This window comes from Branchiostoma lanceolatum, chromosome 3 (genome assembly GCF_035083965.1).
Source record: "Branchiostoma lanceolatum isolate klBraLanc5 chromosome 3, klBraLanc5.hap2, whole genome shotgun sequence".
NCBI classification, from domain to species: domain Eukaryota; kingdom Metazoa; phylum Chordata; class Leptocardii; order Amphioxiformes; family Branchiostomatidae; genus Branchiostoma; species Branchiostoma lanceolatum.
In genome coordinates, this window is record NC_089724.1 from 29,756,058 (window position 1) to 29,776,991 (window position 20,934).

At 41.2% G+C, this 20,934-nt stretch overlaps 1 protein-coding gene across 1 annotated transcript; it reads right to left on the reverse strand.

Annotated features, from left to right (window-relative positions):
• Nucleotides 1-2,012: 2,012 nt before the first annotated feature.
• Nucleotides 2,013-20,335, reverse strand: LOC136429542 (polyunsaturated fatty acid lipoxygenase ALOX15B-like). The gene is made up of 19 exons (XM_066419375.1): nucleotides 20,072-20,335; nucleotides 18,517-18,583; nucleotides 17,112-17,275; nucleotides 16,420-16,589; nucleotides 15,580-15,716; nucleotides 14,975-15,019; nucleotides 14,189-14,311; nucleotides 13,870-13,967; nucleotides 13,111-13,243; nucleotides 11,739-11,834; nucleotides 11,256-11,352; nucleotides 10,419-10,536; nucleotides 9,707-9,799; nucleotides 8,892-8,952; nucleotides 8,149-8,263; nucleotides 5,237-5,325; nucleotides 4,200-4,373; nucleotides 3,279-3,442; nucleotides 2,013-2,766 (listed from the first exon to the last, which is right to left on the reverse strand). The coding sequence occupies exons 2-19, from the start codon at nucleotides 18,553-18,555 to the stop codon at nucleotides 2,649-2,651; spliced, it is 2,034 nt and encodes a 677-aa protein (XP_066275472.1). The 5' UTR covers nucleotides 18,556-18,583; nucleotides 20,072-20,335; the 3' UTR covers nucleotides 2,013-2,648.
• Nucleotides 20,336-20,934: the final 599 nt, after the last annotated feature.

Genomic DNA, 20,934 nt, shown 5'->3' on the forward strand with positions numbered 1-20,934 from the left:
AGCATCTACGATCATAGTAAATGTTAGTACAAAATACCGTAAATGCATCTAATTTCGCGTGGTTTTCAGTTCGCGCGAAGGCAAAAATGGAGTGTTCGCGGTGGTTTTAAGTGCACGGCAGCGCTATAGTCACATACTGCTACAGTATTGGACAAAAATATTCGCGAAGATTTTAAGTTCACGGTGAAACGGTCGCGAACATAAAACCGCGAACATAAAACCACCGCGAACATGTCTGCATTTACAGTACCATCAAAGGGTAAAAGTAGTCCCACAGGCTTTGTTAGGCCGTAGGTAGTTATCCACGGAGTCTAAAATGGGCACGGTATTGGAAGGCGGAGCCCAACCCTCTCCTCTTACCCCCTTTACCTCCCCAACCGAAGGCCCCTTCTTGTGCCCCTGTCATATCGAGTACCCGCCGGAACCAACCTGTAGAACAGGTAGGCTTAGCTTTCATCAAGCATGGTCGAGGCAAGAACTGTTTACAAGTCCGGGGCCCTCACCCATCTATAGATACGCCTGGGTGGAGCCGTGTAAAGTCGTGTGAAATACTTTTCCCAAGGGGAAAACATCGGTAGCATATAAAGGAGATTCGAACCCAGGATCTTTGGGGTCTTGGCCGAACGCCCTAACCGTTACGCCAGCAGGATCCCGAAAAATACTATACCGCGCACATATGTGTTGACCTCATATCACCCCCGGTGTGGAGCCAAATCCTTGAGCTGCGAAATATGTGAGTTTGGGGCTAGATGTATGGTTAGGCGTATGGTTAGACTTTTGCTTGACTATTACCACGTCCAACGAATGTTTTGCACTTAGAGGGCTCCTCTCACGTAAACTGAAATCCCTCCCAAAAGTGTCGCGGTCAGGTGCAGTAGCTGGCCTCTCATGTATTTAGCAAGCTCAGAAATTTAGCTTGACACCGGTACGATACGAAGGACAGCACCCTTTGTCTGAGTTGTAGGTGTAGGCAGTAGATACCAATCATCTATGGCCAATTTTCTCAACACAACCATACATAATTTATGCAAACACGCCGTTACCTTGGAACCGAGAGGCATAACAATGGGTGTGTCCATGTGAGCCATGGTGTTCACTTTTTGTGTTGGGGTAAATAAAGGACAACTCAAAGGAGTCAAAAAAAGAAGAAAAGTCAGCGTGACACAGCGGGCATTGCTGATTGGAGACCGAGCGCGAACAATACAATCATAGTCTGTGAAATAGAACAAAGCGAAGAAAGATCTTCACGTTTTGCTCTGTTATCAGTTGGTAAATTTACAGTTATTCTTCTGTACTACGTATATGTATCTGTACAGCTAGTTTACGGGCCAATGACGTTACGCATCAACTACACTGCTTAAAGTACTAGTGTCAGCATATGTCACATTGAGATGATAAAATTATATGAAAATGTACTAACAATACAGTAACATTAGAAACTATACCTGATCCTAAAGCATGCAACGATAGCATTGTTAAATGAGCAAGACTTTTTGTCTGTTACATGTGGGTTTTATAACTTAGCTGGTAGTATTGTACCCTTTGTATCAGAGGTACATGAAATATATTTTGGCAACGTTTTAACTAGAAATTACAGGAATTCCTTTGCGGGCAGATTATTTGACAATATCTTGATTTTATCATTTATTACTTTATCTCAATACGACCTTCCCAAACCGAAGTCAGGTACCCATTCACACCTGGGTGGAGTGAGGAAAGTCGTGTAAAGTGCCGTTTTACAAGGGGGTCGGTAAAGAAATATCTAGTTTAATACCAAAAAAGCAATAGATATTTGTATCTTTTCACCACCACCACCACCGAATACTTGACAGTATTGTCCGAGTGTACATGTTTGACATTAAATTGTCAAGCATTCATCTGTAATTTTGAGTATATTTAGCCTTGTGAAAAAAACAAAGACACAAGCGAATTATTCGATAGCATATGAATACAAACCTCTTTTGTACAGTTTTGTTTTTTCTTAAGTTTTTTAAAGTTTTTATTTATTTATTTTATTGCATTTCACAAAATGAACAACACATAATACAAACAAGAGAAAATCAAAGTACAGGAAAATGAGCATAAGCCACAGATCAAAAACAATAAGTAAAGATGGGAACAGAATTGGACTACTTGTAAATATAAGTGCAATATCCAGAATAATAGTAATAACTGCCTCATTGGCAAATAAATATATCAAAATTAGTATCGACCAAAGATAAAAAATATTGAAATTAAACAGAACTAATATTGACAAATTAATATTAAAAGTCCATATCAACAGAATCATGAGAACATAAATAACAAAAAGAACTAATAATGACTGATCAGTGGCGAATACGAATGGCAAAAAAAATATCAGCCAAAGGTAAAAGTTATTACCTTTGATCAAAATTTCAATAAATTCTAGACAATGTACAGTTTGCATGACTGCAAAACTTCAAATGTCAAGGGGCTGGAGTTTGGGGTGCTCGTCAAATTATGATATTTAATGATAGCTTTGCCGATACCTATTGCTTATTACATTCCATGCATGTTACATGCCTACAGATTCTTATAGATTCTTGCTATGTTTTTTTTCTGGTTAGATATGGCTGTAATGATTTACAGATTATTAACCACTTCTGGGAAATACACGGTCAGATTCTCTAGATGCTGATGGCATTTGGAATGAGCTTTGGATCCAAGTAATCGTAAGGTTGGAACCGCTGCGTTTGGTTTTCATATTCAATTTTGCTTCCGACAGCAGCTAGATCCTCTTTGAACCTGTAAAACATTGAGAACACACATTATTATTAATTAAATCTATTCTGTTAAAGGTCTATTCAATAGTATTGAGATTACGATATGATAATGTACGTCAAATTGAACAGAACGTTTTGATTATGCCTGTTGTTCACGTTGTTAGGTAACTGACTATAATGTTAGTTACCTCGATGAAATATTGGGGAACTGTCAGATAATAACTTCTAACACGATCATCTTTTCTGTCAGCGACAATTACCAATTACAGTGACTTGCCATTTCATGGTTTCTTATCTTTCATTGGTATTATTTGCTTTGCTTGCTTTACATTTTGTTTTGTCGACAATGACTTGGGTCACACACGCACATATTCACAGACGCACACAGACACATACATACATAGACACACACTCAGACACACACACTCAGACACACACACTCAGACAAACACACACACACACACACACACCATTACATACAAATGGACAAAACTATACCTCTATTTTACCTAAACCAGGAGAGACATTGGGTACCTTTCAACGGCTTGCAGTTCTTTGGGACCCTGTAGGTATGAAACTAAGAAGTCTCCCAGAGGCTGTGTTGCCCGATCACTGAGGACGTCGGCCAAAAGGTTGATCTCAACAGTTTTCCTCTTATCCGGAATGGCATCAAGGACGTCCTGTTCTGTAAGAACATTCTGTGGAAAGACGCATTCAATAAATTTACTAGATTTAGATGCACTGTTTCAATGCATGTTCGTATAAGAATGAGCTGTGGCTCCTCATAATACGACCAACAACACACAAAACAAACTAGAATTCCACTACCTTATACCTCCACAAAATAATTTGGTACCATTATGATGCAAATTACAGAGAGAATGACTGGGTTTACACATGCGTTTTTGAAGTCGACTCCAAGTCGACAGGTTTTCATAGTGACAGAGAATCCCATTGGCACTTTTCATGTCCTAAATCAATCTCCTGGCTAACGGCACCGTCCTTTTGCAGCCCTGAAAACCGCTCGGGAAATGCTCGGCAAACCCTCCCGGTCTCAGCCCTGATCTTTTGAACAGAGATTTTGGGTTCTGGAGGCGTAACTGACATTTGCTCATAAATCATTAATGAGCTAGCCTTATTTGGCACAAACAGCCGTTATCTTGTTCTGAACCCAAAATAGCGATGTAAGACGTAACCTGATTGGCTGATAGCTTCCCAGCGACCTTTGCGGTTTTTGCACAAGATGAGCATGTGCCACTCCTGTGATTGGCTGAAAGCTGTTTGCTGGTGATGCCCCTAGAAGCCAAAATCTCCGTTCAAAAGAGCAGGGCTGAGACCGGGAGGGTTTGCCGAGCATTTCCCGAGCGGGTTTCAGCGCTGATAAAGGAGGGTGGGCTAACAGGAGAACGGATAATCAGTAACTAAAAGCGAGAGACTGTGTAACAAGTGAATGACCTTGTTTCTGGGTGGGCTCCCTTCTAACATGAGCGGCATGTTGGGTACGAAGGCGTACTGGTCCCACTGCATGAAGTTGACGGCTGCGTGCTGCACGCTACTGGTGAAGATGATGGAGGTGACGGTCTGGATCAGCTCATCAAGGGTGGAGAACTGTCCATCCCCGGGAACTCCCTGTGTGTGATTTGAATAGAATTTTTAAAAATAAATTTTACTCCCACATAAGAAATAGGAACAATGGGTCAAAAAAACATAGGAAATATTAACCAGTTCTTCTTCATCAGAGATTTCATAGCATATTCCAAGGAAGGAGGGACGCCCGCCTCTCTTTTCATGTTAATATAAGCACGGACAGTTTACTAAAACCAGCCCAGGGGGAAGCCATCATCTCAAATTTCAAACCATGAACGCCAGGACCGACACATACAAACACTCATACTTCCCCTGTACCATTCCCCGGTGGAATGCCTTGCCTGGCACGGTTGTGACGGATCCTATCGTTGAGTCGTTCCGTACCAGGCTGGAGGCCTGCCCGCCTTAACTCGGAACCTCACTCCCCCTACTTTGCCCCTGATGGGGCTATATTGGGGCACCCAATGATAATGATGATGATTCATGAAATTATATAGTCTCCGGGTCATACAGTTTCGTTGGAGTGTGTCAACATTATGGATACAGAACAGGATTAGCTTGTGAGAGGGGTAAAGGGGGACATCTATATCAGGCAGCAACTTTCTCTCACATGGGACGGGAGGGTATATCGACTTTCATCCAGCAGCCTCTGACCCATTGCTGACGTCGCACCTACGACAAGTCACGTGTCCAGAGCGATTGTGTCAAAGGGTTGAAGGAGACTGAGTGATTCAGCCGAAAATTCCAATTTTTTAGTTGGATAACAGTTAAACCTTTCCACATATGTAAAGAAATCGTGACTGCATATGGATGAGTAAATCATAGCATCCGTCAATTACTTTCCTTTCAAAAGAATTGAGCTTTAGAAAGTTCAGTACATTAGTAAAACTATTTCTAATGACCACCTTCACAACAATGTTTCCATCAGATGAAGAAGCGAGAGCCCTTGCCCAAGCCTGGATCTCCTTGTCTTCCCTCAGCTTGGCAGAATCGTCTAAGAGTAAAACGGAAATAACAAATACTTGAGATTGCGTTTACTTCAAGTGCAAATTCATGACGTTGTAGATAGATATAGATGATGTTTGCAAGCCAGCTGGAAACAATACTTCAACCCATCTCCTTTAATTGAGTCGTTAGTACGTGTAAAGCAACTTTGAACTTTATTCACCTTTGAAGCGGTGGCACATCGGCAGCGCCGAGTGCTAAAAGTACATACTTAACGCAGATTGAGATATCATAGTTAACCAATATACAAAATCTAGTCGAGAGTATCGAAGAGTAAAAATAAAGTAACAGTATTAGCTGGTGCATGGGAGCCAAAGAAGTTCATAGAAGTAATATTTTAGCAGTAAAAATAAAATATAGATAAAATGATAGCAGATAAATGGTAAAACCTTAACTAACATTTCAATACCTAGCTGAAGCAGGAAACAATGGAATTTATATACTAAAAACAAACGAAATTGATATGAATAACAATACACAACTCGAAGGGAGTATGATAAACAGTGCCAGCTGGGTGGCAGGTGGATTACTTATTTAACCATAGTGGTGGGGGGGGGGGGGGCAGGTGAAAATAATATAAATAATAACAGTGGAGTCTTGGCAGTAATCTGGGTGTAAACAGTTAGTGCGAAGAGCTATAACGGGCTAGGTTTACATGTAGCTGTGGTTTGAGGATATGATGTTACATAGTAACTGATAACAATTAACAGAGAGTAGTGAGATTTAACAATGATAAACCATAGTAGTCGTGTAACTATAATAGGCATAACAAAAAGTAGGCTGGGTGACAAATGGTCTACATAAGCAACATAGCTGGTTTTTAGACAATCAATTTGAAAATTATAGTAGAGATCACATGGAGTGGATAGAGTAGTTACATAGATGTAAGGTTGCATAAAACTGAACTTAATTAAAACTGTAGTGAAGTGGAGATGGAACACAGTTGGCCTTAACATTAACTTGTGGTGTTGCAGCTCCTTGTAAGCCATGCGTTGTGGATGTACCTCTTAGCAAGTACATCAATGATTGTATCCCATGGACCCTTGTATCCTAAGAGTAGATGTTTTTTCATTTCAGTGTTACTAGATGTAAATGCTTCCCATATAAGAACTCCCCCTGCCTGTGTGAGTTCTGTTTCAAGGTTGGTGAATAGGGAGACTCTTTCTCTGGTATATTTAGGACATATGAATAGGAAATGATGTACTGATTCTTCCTCTTCCAGGTTGCAGTTGGTACATTTTCCATTTCCTTTGTATTTTTTCCACGATAGTTTTCTACCTTCTAGTTCTAAAACTTCTGCTCTGGCTTTGAATTTTAATATACTTCCATCTGTGTTTGTGGAGTCTTTTAGATAGTCTTCAAATCTGGGCTCATGCTTGTTACTGATCACAGTCTGTTTACTAGAGGCCATGGTGTTTAAAAAGGTGTCTTTCTGTTGGGCGGTATGTATTCTTAGTGCTGAGTTAACCCAGTGTTTGTTGATAGGTGAGTGGTTACACCATATGTGGTCCAGTCCTATAGATGTGAGAAGATTTTTCATGTGCTTAACCCAGTACCATTGTATAGTTTTCCCTTTCTTCATCATATCAAAAATTTGAAGAAGTACTAGTTTTGGCCATCTCTGGTCTTCCATTTTTACGAGTCGGTCATAGTATTTTAGTCTAAGTTTGTCCTGTAAGCTTGTTATAGATTCCCATCCAAGTTCACCAAACACATTAGCTTTACTTGTACCATTCGGGGCTTTAAACAGGAATTTGCCAAATTGGTATTGTAAACTTTCAAGGTGGGTCCTGTCCTTAATTGACGAGGGTGCCCAGATACTGCTACCATAGTTTATGCTTGGTACAATGATACTGTTCCATAGTGTGTCACCATAAGTAAAGCGGTTAAAACTGTTGTGGCCTATTATTGTAGACTTGCATGCTGCTGTGGTTCTATTCGCCTTCTTAAGGGTCTCACTTATGTGTATACTGTCATTTAGGTTTCGAGATATATGTATTCCTAGGTACTTATAGCTCTCACACTCTTCTAGGCTGAGGTCCCCCATCTTCCACTTCCTAGACGGATCCAGTTTCTTCCCTACTATAAGGACTTTTGATTTCTTCTCATTAAACTTAAGCTTGAGTCTCACTCCGAAGTCGGCTGTAATGTGTAACATGTGTTTAAGCATCTGTTCATTTTCAGCTAAAAGTACGACATCATCAGCAAAGAAGAGTCCACTTACTTAAGTGTCTCTGTTAAATTGAATACCAAGGCCGTGAAGTTTTAAGGATTTCGCTAGTTCGTTCATGTAAAGGCAGAACAGAATAGGGGACAGGACACAGCCTTGCTTAACACCAATATCTGAATCAAAGTAGTCTGTCTCTAGGTCGTCGAACTTAACTTTGTTTTCTACTTTCACATAAATCTTATCTATAATATTCCACGCCTTTCCACTGATCCCATTTTGTGCTAGTACGAATTTTAGTCCATCACGCCAAACTAGATCAAAGGCCTTGGAGAGGTCCAAGAAAGCCATGTAAGTGGGTTTACCATAAGATTTGCGGATCGCTTTTAGTCCCTTTAAGCTAAAGATGGAATGCCGCGCCGGAAGGCCCAAATTCAACCTTCAACTTTGTCTTCCAAAGCCCTACCCATATACGACATATACGAAATATCATCACAATACATCCACAGGCAAAATTATTATGTGGAAATGCGGCAAGATAGACATATAGATACACCAAAAACAACGCCCTCCTTCACAAAGGTAATAATGTTATAGATGACCAGAAAATTACCGGTGACATGTCAGTCATATTTGAATACTTACTGCCATCATCGTAGAAAATCTTGACGACGTTGGTGACGTATTTGTGCACTACGTAGTACGAACGCAGAGCATCGTCACGGTAGTAGTACTTAGGCAAAGTTTTCTCATCGTCCACCTGAATAGGTTTGTATACGCGTTTAAATGGCTTTGCTTATTACGTGGCATCAATGATGATAATGATGACGACCAATGATTCATGATTCAAGAAAAACATCAGCCTTACAGCAAAAAGAAAACTCGCGTTCACGATTCAAAATACGCGTGCGCAAGGCCAAAGGTGACGTCCCTTGAGATATAAACAAAACACGTACGTCCCGTATTATTATGCAAATCGGCCGACGGAGTTTAGACATGTCTTGCGCATGGTCGAGACAAGAACTGTACAACTACAAGTAAGGGGCCTTCACCTTTGACCTTGCGCATGCATACATGGAATCCTGAACGGCCTTATTACGTCAACAGTAACAACAATATTCATCTTAGTAGTAACATAGGAAACAATAAACAAATCATATAAGACAAGAAATGATAGTAATATGTAGATGATAAAATATAGTGTATGAAAGTTATCTTATTCTAAAGTCAGCTTATACATTATAGCATAAAAGAAGTATGGTATCAACGTGTGTTGACTTACTTATATTGATACCAACACCTTGAATAAGATATAGGTGGAATAAATAATACGACTTAAATGAAGGTTCACTTGCGAATAGATTTAGTTCTCAAAAACCTGCTCTCACCCCTCGATTTTTCAAGTCTTCCGGAAGTGTACCATCCACATCAAGTCTCCATGTCTTCAGCCTGTAGAAATCATATATGAAAGAAGAAAAATCATTTTGACATTTTACGCTAAATATCAAATGAAAAACCATTTATGAAAGCAACTACCCAGTAAAACTGATATCCCAAGAACTGATCATACGAAGGACTGAGACCCCGTTCATACCAAGCCTATCATAGCCGGTTGAATGAATTAAAAGATTTAACCTGCTAATTCAGCCGGCTATCTTAGCCTAACATGAACGCAATTTAACCGGTTAAATAACCCCTAAGGTGGGTTAAACTGCTGAAACCCTTATTTAGCTGGTTAAATTTCGTTCATATTGGGCTAAGATAGCCGGCTAAATTAGCAGGTTAAATCTTTTGATTTATTCAACCGGCTATGAAAGGCTGCATACGACTCAGCGTTTGGGAAAAAGTTTCGAAGTTGAACCCACACACACCACTACCAGTGAGTTAGGCCCCTGCTGTAAAAAGTGTACAATGTTGTGTGACCCAAGGGCTATATAAAGTTATAAACAGAGATGGGTGCCGCCCTATGCACCATGCATGGTGTGAAGGACTTGAATTCATCAGCCCATTCCCAACTTGATCCATGACTTCTTCTTGCCATTTAAGCCAACGGTCTTGATGACGACCATTCTGGCATGTTGAGAAACTCGTGTAAACTGCCTTTCCTAAGGGCACAAGATCGGTTACACGGCAGGATTCGAAGTCAGGACCACGCGTACGTGGTTCTGAGAAGAACACTCTGCCTTTGTTCCACATGACTTACCTTTCTTTGATAAGAGCAAATCCGCCGTCCCTGCCAATCTGGGTGACTTTATCCAGACCACCACCTTTGCTGATCAGTGTCTCCAACGCCAGCCTACACAACAACAAACAACATCATGCATACCATTAGGCTCGCTCCTGAAGCGTCGCAAAAAAACTGTAAACATGTATCTTTGATTACCGTGAATGGAATATTTTATCAACAGAGACTCCGTCTGTATTAACTTTTGATTGACATTCCAATGTCTTCCATAAAACCTGAATACATATTGGTATGCATTTTGTATATCTTAATTATGAATGCATTTATCAATATCAAACTTTTTGTATTCATACCCGCCCATGAGGTGAGAAAATGCGAAGCAAAATTACACATTCACTATGTTTAAGCTGACTTTTACTTATCTAAATGTGATTGGTGTACTTACATGTAATTCAATTGACTTATCAGCCTAGCAATGCAAAGTAGATTCGTTTTTTTTGCGGGGACTTCATATGGCAGTAGTAAAAACGAGGTTTTCGTGGTGGAAACAATTCTCTAGTAATGATAAGGTAATGATGATGATGATAATAATTATAATAATAATAATAATGATAATAATACAATGGAGACGCATATTCGCGTGTCATGATTTATCGGTGAGTGAGATCATCGCGAAAACCGCATATCAAATAAAACCACCGCGAACATTAATAAAGTTACAGTATCTCACTGATTGATGGCGAAAAGGTAGATAAAGTGCGGCTGCATCAGACGGAGAATCGGGTGGGCCGGCGCGAGGTTCTGATTGGCTGAAAGTGCGAGTGCCTCAACCAAAAGATGTGTGAATCCTATGAAGAGGAGAAACTTTAGGTAAATTTATTCAGAAGCATATGTGCACATTACGAAGTTCATCATATATACAACACTATTGGAAAAACGAAAATAGTACTATTATCAATAAGAAAATAAGGATTATGTTTTTCTGTTATTTTTTTCTTAAACTGTGCAAACATATCATCCATGTAATTTTTGCAGCATTCTGATTTTTCGCACAATAATAAACCTCCGTTGCAGACTCTTTCCAGGTTTTTTTTCAAGTTACCCTTTCATCATAACATTTATTTTCTTATTGCTGGCCGAGAATTCCGTCAGCAATAAGAAGAAAATGTAATTAGAAAACAGTAACTTGAAAAAAAGACAGCAGAAAACAGTCTGCAACGGAGACTACAATTATGATAAACATTCAATCACTCAGTCGTTGATTCATTGTTCCCAGAATCCTACAGGTGTTTGCGCCCACGTGACGTTGACGTCACTGATATGTTGACGGCCATCCTGGCTGGTTAAACCTGATCGCTGCTAGGTAGATTTAAATTCGTGATTGCAATTATGTAGCTATGACATAGAATATGCATGCATTAATCTTTTCAGTTCTATTCATAGAATGCAGTCTTTCAGGTCCAACCAACCGGAATGGCAGCTGTGGCGTCACGTCAAAACGGGTGCACCGAAACTACGAAACAGAACGAATTAGAACGCAATGGAAAACGTGTGAAATTTATCTTACCAAGATGGGGCACAGCCTCGTGGTAGTTCCCATCGGCACAGTTGAACCACATTTTTGCCATCAGCCACGTGTAAGGCGGATCGTCCGGCAGAAACACCTGTAGTTTAAAACACATGTTCGTTCGAAAATGGTCATCACAGTAAATAGCACATGTAAATGTGCGCATTTCTGGATTCTTTCAGACTAGTGCCAAATAGGGGAGCAAATTTTCTTTCTTTTTCAGTAGCAGGGTATATCTTACAGGGGTGCTAGTCCTTCCCCTTTGACGTGCTCGACGCATGCGCACCTCCACGAACACGGGACCCCTATTCTACGTCCTTTTCGAAAGGGCAATCCCCTGATGAAGGTCCTTTTGGACACGTTTTAGTATCCAAAACAGGTAGCTTTGGGATGCATGTCGAATATCCTGAAACGAGACTCCGAGCCCGTCTGGGAAAAAGATCTGATTTGGTGTGATTCTGATTGAGGAAAGAAAATGCTCACCGGGTTCTGCTCTTCCCCGTTCGGATGCAGCTGGATGGCCACAGGAACCAGGTCACCACTGTCGTTGACAAAGAACAGTGCAAAAGGAGCACACATCTGTGGAATAAGGGTATACATTTAGATATGAATAAATCTATTTCTATATATTCATTTGGGATAGTCTGAGAGTGAGTGATATTGATTTATTGCAATTTCTGACTACCGCGTGCCCGGCATCTTGGGTTCCAAAATGTTTGGCTTAACCCCGCAGTTAATGCCAACCATTTTGGAAATATATTTAAACAACGTCTGAAAGACACATTTCTCTCTGGCTGGAGGGAACAACTTAGAAATTCCAGTAAACTCCACACCTAATCTTAAATAAAAAAACACTTTGGCATGGAAAAAAATCTCACATCAATTCATAATAAACTGTTTGCAACTAGCATAAAAAAACATAGAATCAGTGCACATTGCTTAGAAAGTGAAAAGGGCCGACATCATAACACACCAGCAACTCAGAGATTGTATCTTACATGCAAGGAAAATATTTAAAATGAATTTCATTTTGTGATGAATTGTCCAACTTATAGTAAAGAGAGTGATGCAATGTTACAGACAATTACTACTAAGACAAACTTCACCCTATCTGGTACACAGAGCGATATTTTCCATGTACTGTTGTCATGTCCGACTCCTATTTCCATCTACATAGGTCAATTCCTCCATAAATCATTCCAAAAGCGAGACAGGATTACCCATACATGACTATATTGTAACCCATATACTGGTTTCGATGATACTTTTGTACTTAGAATTGTAGGATAGTTTAGCCTTTAGTATTGTTGATTTGATGCCATTCATTGTACCATGTGCGATTGTTGAGCAATAAAGTTCATTCATTCATTCATTCATCTTTGAGCAAACTTTTCTTGAAGATGCCCCAGTCTATGTAAAAACAAAATATAATCCTTCTTCGACCTTGAATAGAGACGGGGGGCGACATAGGTTATCTGGCACTTACGACCCATTGCTGCAGTCACGTATTGCAGCAGACAGGTGTAGGGGTAGACGGGTCCATTCCTTGAACTAGCTAGGCTCATGAAGTTATGCCAAGATTTTGGGTACGTCCCAACCCCCAAGGTTGGAAAGTTTAGTCCTTCGATCGTTCACAAAATATAATCAATGCAAACTTTGCATATGTTAAGATAGTAAGGGGTGTTATTTGTTAAAGACTACTCTTCTCAAGATTGACGGATGTTCATATTGGGCACAGACTGTTATTGTAATAGTGCATTTTTCTGGCTTTATGGGACCTGTATTTTTTGTGTGTATTTTTTTCTACTTTAGTGTGAGGCACACTGCACACATGAAACAAGAAGGCTGTACTCACAGGTTTGTCCGACGCAAATGACGATATCTTCATGGCGGTGTGATCCACGATGTACAGACGCTTCCTCTGCATGGCCGCATCCAGAGTCAGGCCGTGCAGGAAAGGCTCGACCATCGGCGACGTTACGCCAAAACTGTGGAACAGGCGGTTGAGACAAAGTGGTGCTACGTTTAATTAATTTTTGCGTATAGAGGTCCACCAAATTCAATTTGACGAAATCAAAGGTCCAACTGAGATTATCTATACCCTTCATCATTCAGGTATCTGCAACATATATACAGTAAAAAGGCTGTCAGGCTGGCTGGAAATGCCGTGGCATTAGGACCTTACTGCAGCCGATGTTGTGAAAATCGCACATTAGGCTCAATATCTACTACATGCTTTCTCAAATAAGCCCACTCGGAATTTCGAGTACGCATGTGCAGCGACAAAGGTAAAGGCACATGAGAAGTAAACAAAACCCGCCTGGGCATTGTTATGCAAATGTCGAGACGAGAACTGTTTACAAGCCAGGGGCTTTCATATTTGACACTGCACATTCGTACTCGAAATTCTGAGTGGTCTTATAACCTCTATTACCGTAACGTTTGTATCTCTTAGAAAAAGAATATAAAAAAACAATTTTGGATAAAACACAGCATTGTTGTATACGCTCGAGCTACGATCGATTAAAATGCAAATCAAGGACACCAGCATGGTGGTCAGTATCAGTACCTTCTTCAGTCATATGGAAAGTAAATGAGAAAGCTCTGTACTCACGCCCTTGGAATCTCCGTGCACAGGCGAATGGATGTTGGGTTGACTCCAGTAAGACGCTGAGCGCCAAAATGCTCATCGGTTTTCCAGTTGGCCTTTCCCTTGAGTGAAACATACAAGTAGTTATTTAAGATAACTTTAGCAGAAGCCTCAAATCATTCACAGAAAAGTGCACAAATTTAACGGATGGTTAAGGAAATTAATAAGCTGAGAAATGCTGATAGTCTCGCGATAAATACTGATAATCTCGCGATAAATGGTTACAATCTCGCGAGAGGATCATCTTATATCGTCTCGCGAGATTACCGCGAGATTTCCTCACTTTCGGGATTCTGCCTTCTTCGAACACCTCGCTGATACCCTCGAATGTTTCCCACCGCCCGTCGTCAATGAAGATCGGCAAATTCGTCACACTGAGAGTGATCCCCGTCGTAATCATGGCCTTCTGCAATTGTGTTCGCAAAGGCAAAGGATCAAAAATCAAATCAAATGAAAAATATGATGACGTTCTGAAGATAAAAGAGAGTCGCTGAACAAAGATTTGCCCTGAACCACTTTGAGTTATTTTAGCAAAATGAAATTATGCATGCATGACAATGTCTTTCAAGGCAACCAAAGCAATATTAGGGCCAAGAAAATGGAAATAAGAAAAACGCTGAAACCTTTTTGCTAGTGACATTTACTAACTCTGTTAGCATATTTCCGTAATAACTTCATACGTTGAGCATTCTAAAACCGCGCATAGATATGCCTTATGATGATCCTCTAAGTTTCGCGATCCGACGAAAACCCCGGCGACGATTTTCAGTGAGTTCTCACATCACAACGATGTCGTATTTTTGCATCATGGACGTCACTATACATACTGATAATGTTGTTTCAACTTATCATGTATATAGAAATAACAAACTAAATTGACTTTCAAAATCCATTGAAATCCATAAGATTGCTGGGGTTTCCTTTAAGTTACATCTCTATAAGTCACATGCTTTCTAAACTTTTAGCAGCTTCTCGTTCACAGCTGCTAGATTGGAGTAAGGTGTGATAATGGAGCAAGTTAAATTCAAGAGCGGTCGGGCTTGATAGAATGGTTTAGAAACATGTGTACCTTCTGTCGGGTTGAAAACTCGTCTTCCGGTGGTAGTTTTGCCAACTAAATGTAAAACACAATGAAAAACAAATTTAGGACAGCAACAACAAGGCTAAGTACACAGTGACTGAATTTTCAAGCCAGTGGCTGAAAAACAAGCCTGAATTTGTAAGGAAAGCACCATTCAATTGCTAGTCCGAAACATCGTGACCATAGCATGTTCAGTAACGGAAATACCAAAACTAAAAGTACCAATACTAAACTGCAGTACCGCAGGAAACCGTTAGGAGACCCATACTCTAACACACACCATTTCATATCGATTCATCAATAGCTTCTTGGTTTATGTTATTAAACCCCAAATACAGTCACGAACAAACAAACACAAAAAAAAAACAGACAGATACACGAACAAGCGCTACATAACCGCATTTTCGGTGGCAAGTAGCTGTTCCGGAAGCGACGCTCTGTAAGCAACACCCTAGCAATTAGCAACTCTAAGGACAAAATGGCGGATATGGCGGACACACACGTACGCTGATGATTACGTCAAGAAATCCCGCTTTCTTATTGGCCGAATCGCTAATTTTGATTGACAAACTGATCGGTCTGTATAATCGTACCATGGGCAGCAGGCCCGGAGAAGGAGTGAAGGAGGCGTAACGTTTCTTCATGTCCTGCAGCTCTCTCTCACGGCTCACTGCGTGCCTGTCGTACTGGGGCAGTACTGCACCACCAGGGGGCACCCAGACCCGTTCACCTACAAATAACGACATATCACTTTTTAAATCAATTTTTTTTCAGAAACAAAAATACTGCTACGGTGGCCCAAACCGCCATGTTTCATATGTACTTCAATATCTACCAGCATGCAAAATTTCAGTTTTTCATGAGTTATAGGTGCGAACACACAAGACACAGACAGAAACAGTATACTAGTACCCCCGTCAGAAGTGAACATTCTTCCCGAGGGTAATACCGCGCGAAATTTAAACAGAAGAAAATAGGATTTACGTCCGAGGCTTAGGTCTAGAGCTCCCTCTTATGCTAGAGTCACATTTCCAAAATCGGTGCCCGGCCGGGCAGTTAACGGGCACGAAAAGTATGATATAAGAAAGAACAAAACACACAAAACGTGAATAACTAGCATAACTTGTGTACATTTCTTTATGCACATACACGTATATTTTCGTTCCCGTAAACAGCATGACCGGGCCCCATTTGAAAATCTGACTCAGGCCCATCGGCTTTGCGTCACCATCCGAAACTACGAATGCAATCTCTCACAACATGCCCCGGGTGGGGCCAACCCTGGAATTGAACCCCCGCCCTTAGATCAACGGAACTGAAACCAATCACCTACCTTTAGCCTGAATGAACCGCGCATATAGCGGCCGCCCGTAACCGGTCAGCGGCCATAAAATTAAAGCCCTGGACAGCGAGAGTTTCCGTTATACACTGACCTGCCTTAATCCATCGGTCGACAGGGAAGTCGTAAGTGCGGCCGTTACGGTCTGAGTGCAGCTTCACAGAGAAGGATTGACAGAACCAGTTGTCGTGAGGGTAACTGTCGTCTCGCCACACCTCCAAATCACGGAGCGGCGGGCGGACTGTGATGTCATCCGCTGTCAGCCTAAAGCAAGACAAAACAGGCATCGTCAACTAACGTTAACAGTACTTAACAAAGATGAAGCAGGATACTTTAACTAACATCTACTTTCAGTAATAGTGCAATGCGGCTGGCATTTTCAGCTAGGCATGCACGCCGTGCCAGCCCTCAGAGCTGAAACCAAGGTAGCCATATTTATTTTGTTAGGTCGTGCTAAAATGGAAGGAGTTCAAAAATTATTTCTAACAAAGCATATTTTGCAGATTGGGAAACAGCACACCACTTCAGGAAATAGCGGCAAGGTGTGTAGGATTGTGTATCTTACTTGTGTCAGGTTTATATTATGATGATAACTAAAATCACCCGCTTCCCCTTGGTGTATACGGTGTCTTAAGACATGGTCGGTTCCTATAACTACCTCGCTATAAACCACCTTGTTCCCTTCCCGAGCTCGGAAGTTTATTCGCTGGTTATTGGAAGCGACCATGCCTCATGACACCTGATACACCTCAGGGCGGGTCATTAACCCTAGAATATAACACTTACTCAAGGTCAGTGCCCCTTTCGAAGTCGTCCCACGGCAGGTTCAGATGGATATCACGTGACTTCCTCCCTTCGCTGTCAATCAGGGCGATGAAGATGTTTCCGTCCGTCCCCCCGCCTCGGTAGTTCCCCGTCTTCGCTTTCACCAGTGCTGAGTCCTTGCGACCCTATTGGTTGAATGTTAGTATCATACGCAGGCGTAGAGGGTTCACATTTAGCCTACAACACCTTCCTAAAAGCAGGAACCCTATCGCTCGATTCGTTGGCTCGCTCGCCTAGGGGCCCTACTCTTAAGCCCCGGTAGACACGGTCCTTGCGACGTTACTGACAGTTAGTCATGAATAATAATGAGCTATCCTTATTTGGCACAATTTGGCGGTTAATTTGTTCTTAACCTAAAGTAACGATGTGAGAAGTAACCTGATTGGTTGATAGCTTCCCAGCGTCATAAGCGCTTTTGCTTCAGATGAGGTTTAGCAAACCCTCTGATTGGCTGAAGCTGTTTTGGTGGCGACGGCGCCAGAACCGTGTCTACCGGGGCTAAAGGGCAGGGCCCCTACGCGAGCGAGCTAACGAATCGAGCGATAGGGGTCCTGCTTTTAGGAGGGTGGCCCACAACTACCCTCGCTAAACATTAGGCCATGTTGATTTGATTATATGGATTAATTTCCGTCTATTTCCACACACACAAAAAGTTTTCTACCATACTGTAAATCGTGGAAAGCAGCTATAAAACGAGCAAATGAATTCCGTAAATTGGAAAAATATATTTCGGAAGACGGAAACTTATGTCCGGAATGCCAAACTCAAAAAAAGAAGAAGACGTGAAAGACCAAAAATTAGGAAAGCATTCTTTGGTATACCATTCTCTGTCTTCCTGAACACGTAGATTTCATAATGAAGGCAAATGTTGTTGTTGTTTTGTGGAAAATTCTTTTTTTATTCGCACGCTTGCATCAGTTTTGGGGTTCCCATTGGATGCCATATAATCAAATTGACATGGCCCTACTGTAAAAAGCAATTTTATTTGGTCATCAAAGTTCCAACATTCTGCCGTATAGAAATGACTAATAATGTACTGGATGGATACTTTACAGATGGGACTTCTTTGTCCATATGAATTTTCTATAGATTAGAATAAGGAAGGTGGATTACTATATTTAGTGACCTTGTGATAAGGTTTAAAAGAAGATCAACTGTACAAAATATATAGATGCAAAAAACAAAACGCCGCTACCTCTTGCAATTGATATGCTTTTAAAGATACAACAATTCATTTAATAACACTATATACTAGCTTTCGTAATTTCAATTTGTTTTCTTTTAAGTGGGTTCTCTGATACAGTTACAAAGCCGGAAAATTCTGCATCCTGAAATTGAGCACATTAGCATATATGATTTATATCACCTCTACGTTAGCCTCGCCCCCTGTACACTGTGCACCCATGGTTGCTAGGTCTGTTGCTAGGTTGGTCCTGTGGAACAACAATACCTATTATTCTGTCGCACAAAGTCTGACTAGAAAAGTACATAAACTAAAACATGCACATGTATGTTTACAACTTTTCATTTCCTCATATGTCATTGAAATAAACAAAAGAAAACAAAAAAAAGAAATTACTGAAACTAAAGCATATTATGTTTTTCATGAGGGTCTAAATGCCTATATTCGCATAATTCACAGCTAGCTATTAAGCGTTACACAATATATAGTTTTGTACAGTAAGTACAAACTGCGTAAGACCGGACTGTAAGGTTTGTTTCACTCACACTTGGATGAAACCCTAATAGACTTATATCTATAGAACAATCGTGCATTAGAATTAAGATAATATCAAACAATCCGTGTCTTAGTGGATATATAAATATTGCTCTTCAAATGCCCGCGGGGAAGCCCTTTAATTTCTAGTTGAAACGTTGCCAAAATATATTTGACCTACCTCTGACACAAAGGGAGCAATTCTATCAGCAAAGTCATGAAACCCACACATAAAATAATAAAAGTCTCGCTCATTTAACAAAGCTGGTCTAAATTACTATGCGCTAGGATTAGGAACTGTATCCGGTGTCATTGTATTTATCATTTTACCGTCTCAATGTTGCTGATACATCGATGAAGATTAGACATCCAGGTAATACAATACACAAGATAACAGTTACTCAAGCAACCGGATAGAATTAGGGAACGGTCGGACGTTTCAGGTAGCATCCACTACCTTTCGTCTGTGCCGTGGCCTTTTTTCAGTCACTGACATAAAGTAGTGTATACATATGCTACCTTAAACGTCTGACTGTTTCCTACATCTATCCAGTTGCTTGGTTAACTGTTACGTTCCGTTACATATAGTGCCCGAGCTCGAATTTGCAATAAACCTGTTGAAACCTCTTTTTCTGTGATTGCCCATCCGTAAATAGTTTCTCAAATGACCTCGCTTGTTGTGGACACTCTCTTTCTCACACACACACACTCACTCACTCACTGACTGACACACTCCCGCACACAGACACACACACACACACGCACACACACACACACACACACACATACACACACACACACACAGGCACGGACACACTCTCTCTCTCTCTCTCTCTCTCTCTCACACACGCACACACACACACACACACACACACACATACACTCTCTCTCTCTCTCTGTCTCTCTCTCTGTGTCTCTCTGTCTCTCTCTCTCTCTGTCTCTATCGCAGGCACGCACGCACACACACACACCAAAAACCACAGACATACACACACGCACACACACACAGCACCGAAAGCATAACCTTCTCGGTGAAGATAATGACACAGGATTTGTTGTAAATGCACAAGTACTTATTAGTACTGTAGCGTAGCTGATGCGTAACGTCCTTGCCCTGTATACCAGCTGTACAAATACAGATAGTACAATTGATAGAACGACTGTATTTACCAAATGATAACAGAGCAAAACATAAAGATCGTACCTCGCTTTGTTCTATTTCACAGACTATGAATGTAATGTCCGCACTCGGTCTCCAATCAACAATGACCGTTGAGTTCCGTTGACTGTTCTTCTCTGTTTAACTCCTTGGAGTTGTCCTTTATTTACTCCAACACAACAAAGTGAACACCATGGCTCACAGGGACACACCCATTGTTATGACCTTCGGTGCCAAGGCAACGGCGTGTTTGCATAAATTATGTATGGTTGTGTTGAGAAAATTGGCCATAGATGATTGGTCTCTACTGCCTACACCTAAAACTCTGTCCTGACAATTGACAAGGACATTTATCATACAAAGGGTACTGTCGTGTCCGGTGTCAAGCAAAATTCATGAGCTTGCCAAATAAGTGAAAGGCCAGAGCTCCAGAGCAAAACACTTGGGTGGGTGGGAGGGGGGTGTCAGTATACGTGAGAGGAGCACTCTAAGTGCAAAACACTCGTTGGACGTGGTAATAGTCAAGCAAAAGTCTAACCATACGCCTAACCATACCTCTTGCCCCGAACTCTAGTATTTCGCAGCTCAAGGATTTTGCTCTACACCGGGGGTGATATGAGGTCAACACATATTTGCGCGGTATAGTATTTTTCGGGATCGTGTTGGCGTAACGGTTTAGGGAGTTTGGCCAAGACCCCAAAAGAACCTGGGTTCGAATCTCCTATATATGCTACCGATGTTGTCCCCTTGGGAAAAGCATTTCACACGACTTTACACGACTCTACCCAAGGGTATAGATGGGTGAGGGCCCCGGACTTGCAGTTCTTGACTCGACCATGCTTGACGAAAGCTAAGCCTACCTGTTCTACGGGTTGGTTCCGGTGGTACTCGGTCTGCTAGGGGTGCGG

Excerpts from the sequence above, each read along its gene's own strand:
- LOC136429542 (XM_066419375.1), bottom strand. The coding sequence starts at position 18,555 with ATGGGTGCACAGTGTACAGGGGGCGAGGCTAACGTAGAG. Across the intron at positions 17,276-18,516 it reads GGGGCGAGGCTAACGTAGAG|GGTCGCAAGGACTCAGCACT; the intron begins GTGATATAAATC and ends TTCAACCAATAG. Across the intron at positions 8,264-8,891 it reads AAGACTTGAAAAATCGAGGG|GTGGACGATGAGAAAACTTT; the intron begins GTGAGAGCAGGT and ends AAACCTATTCAG.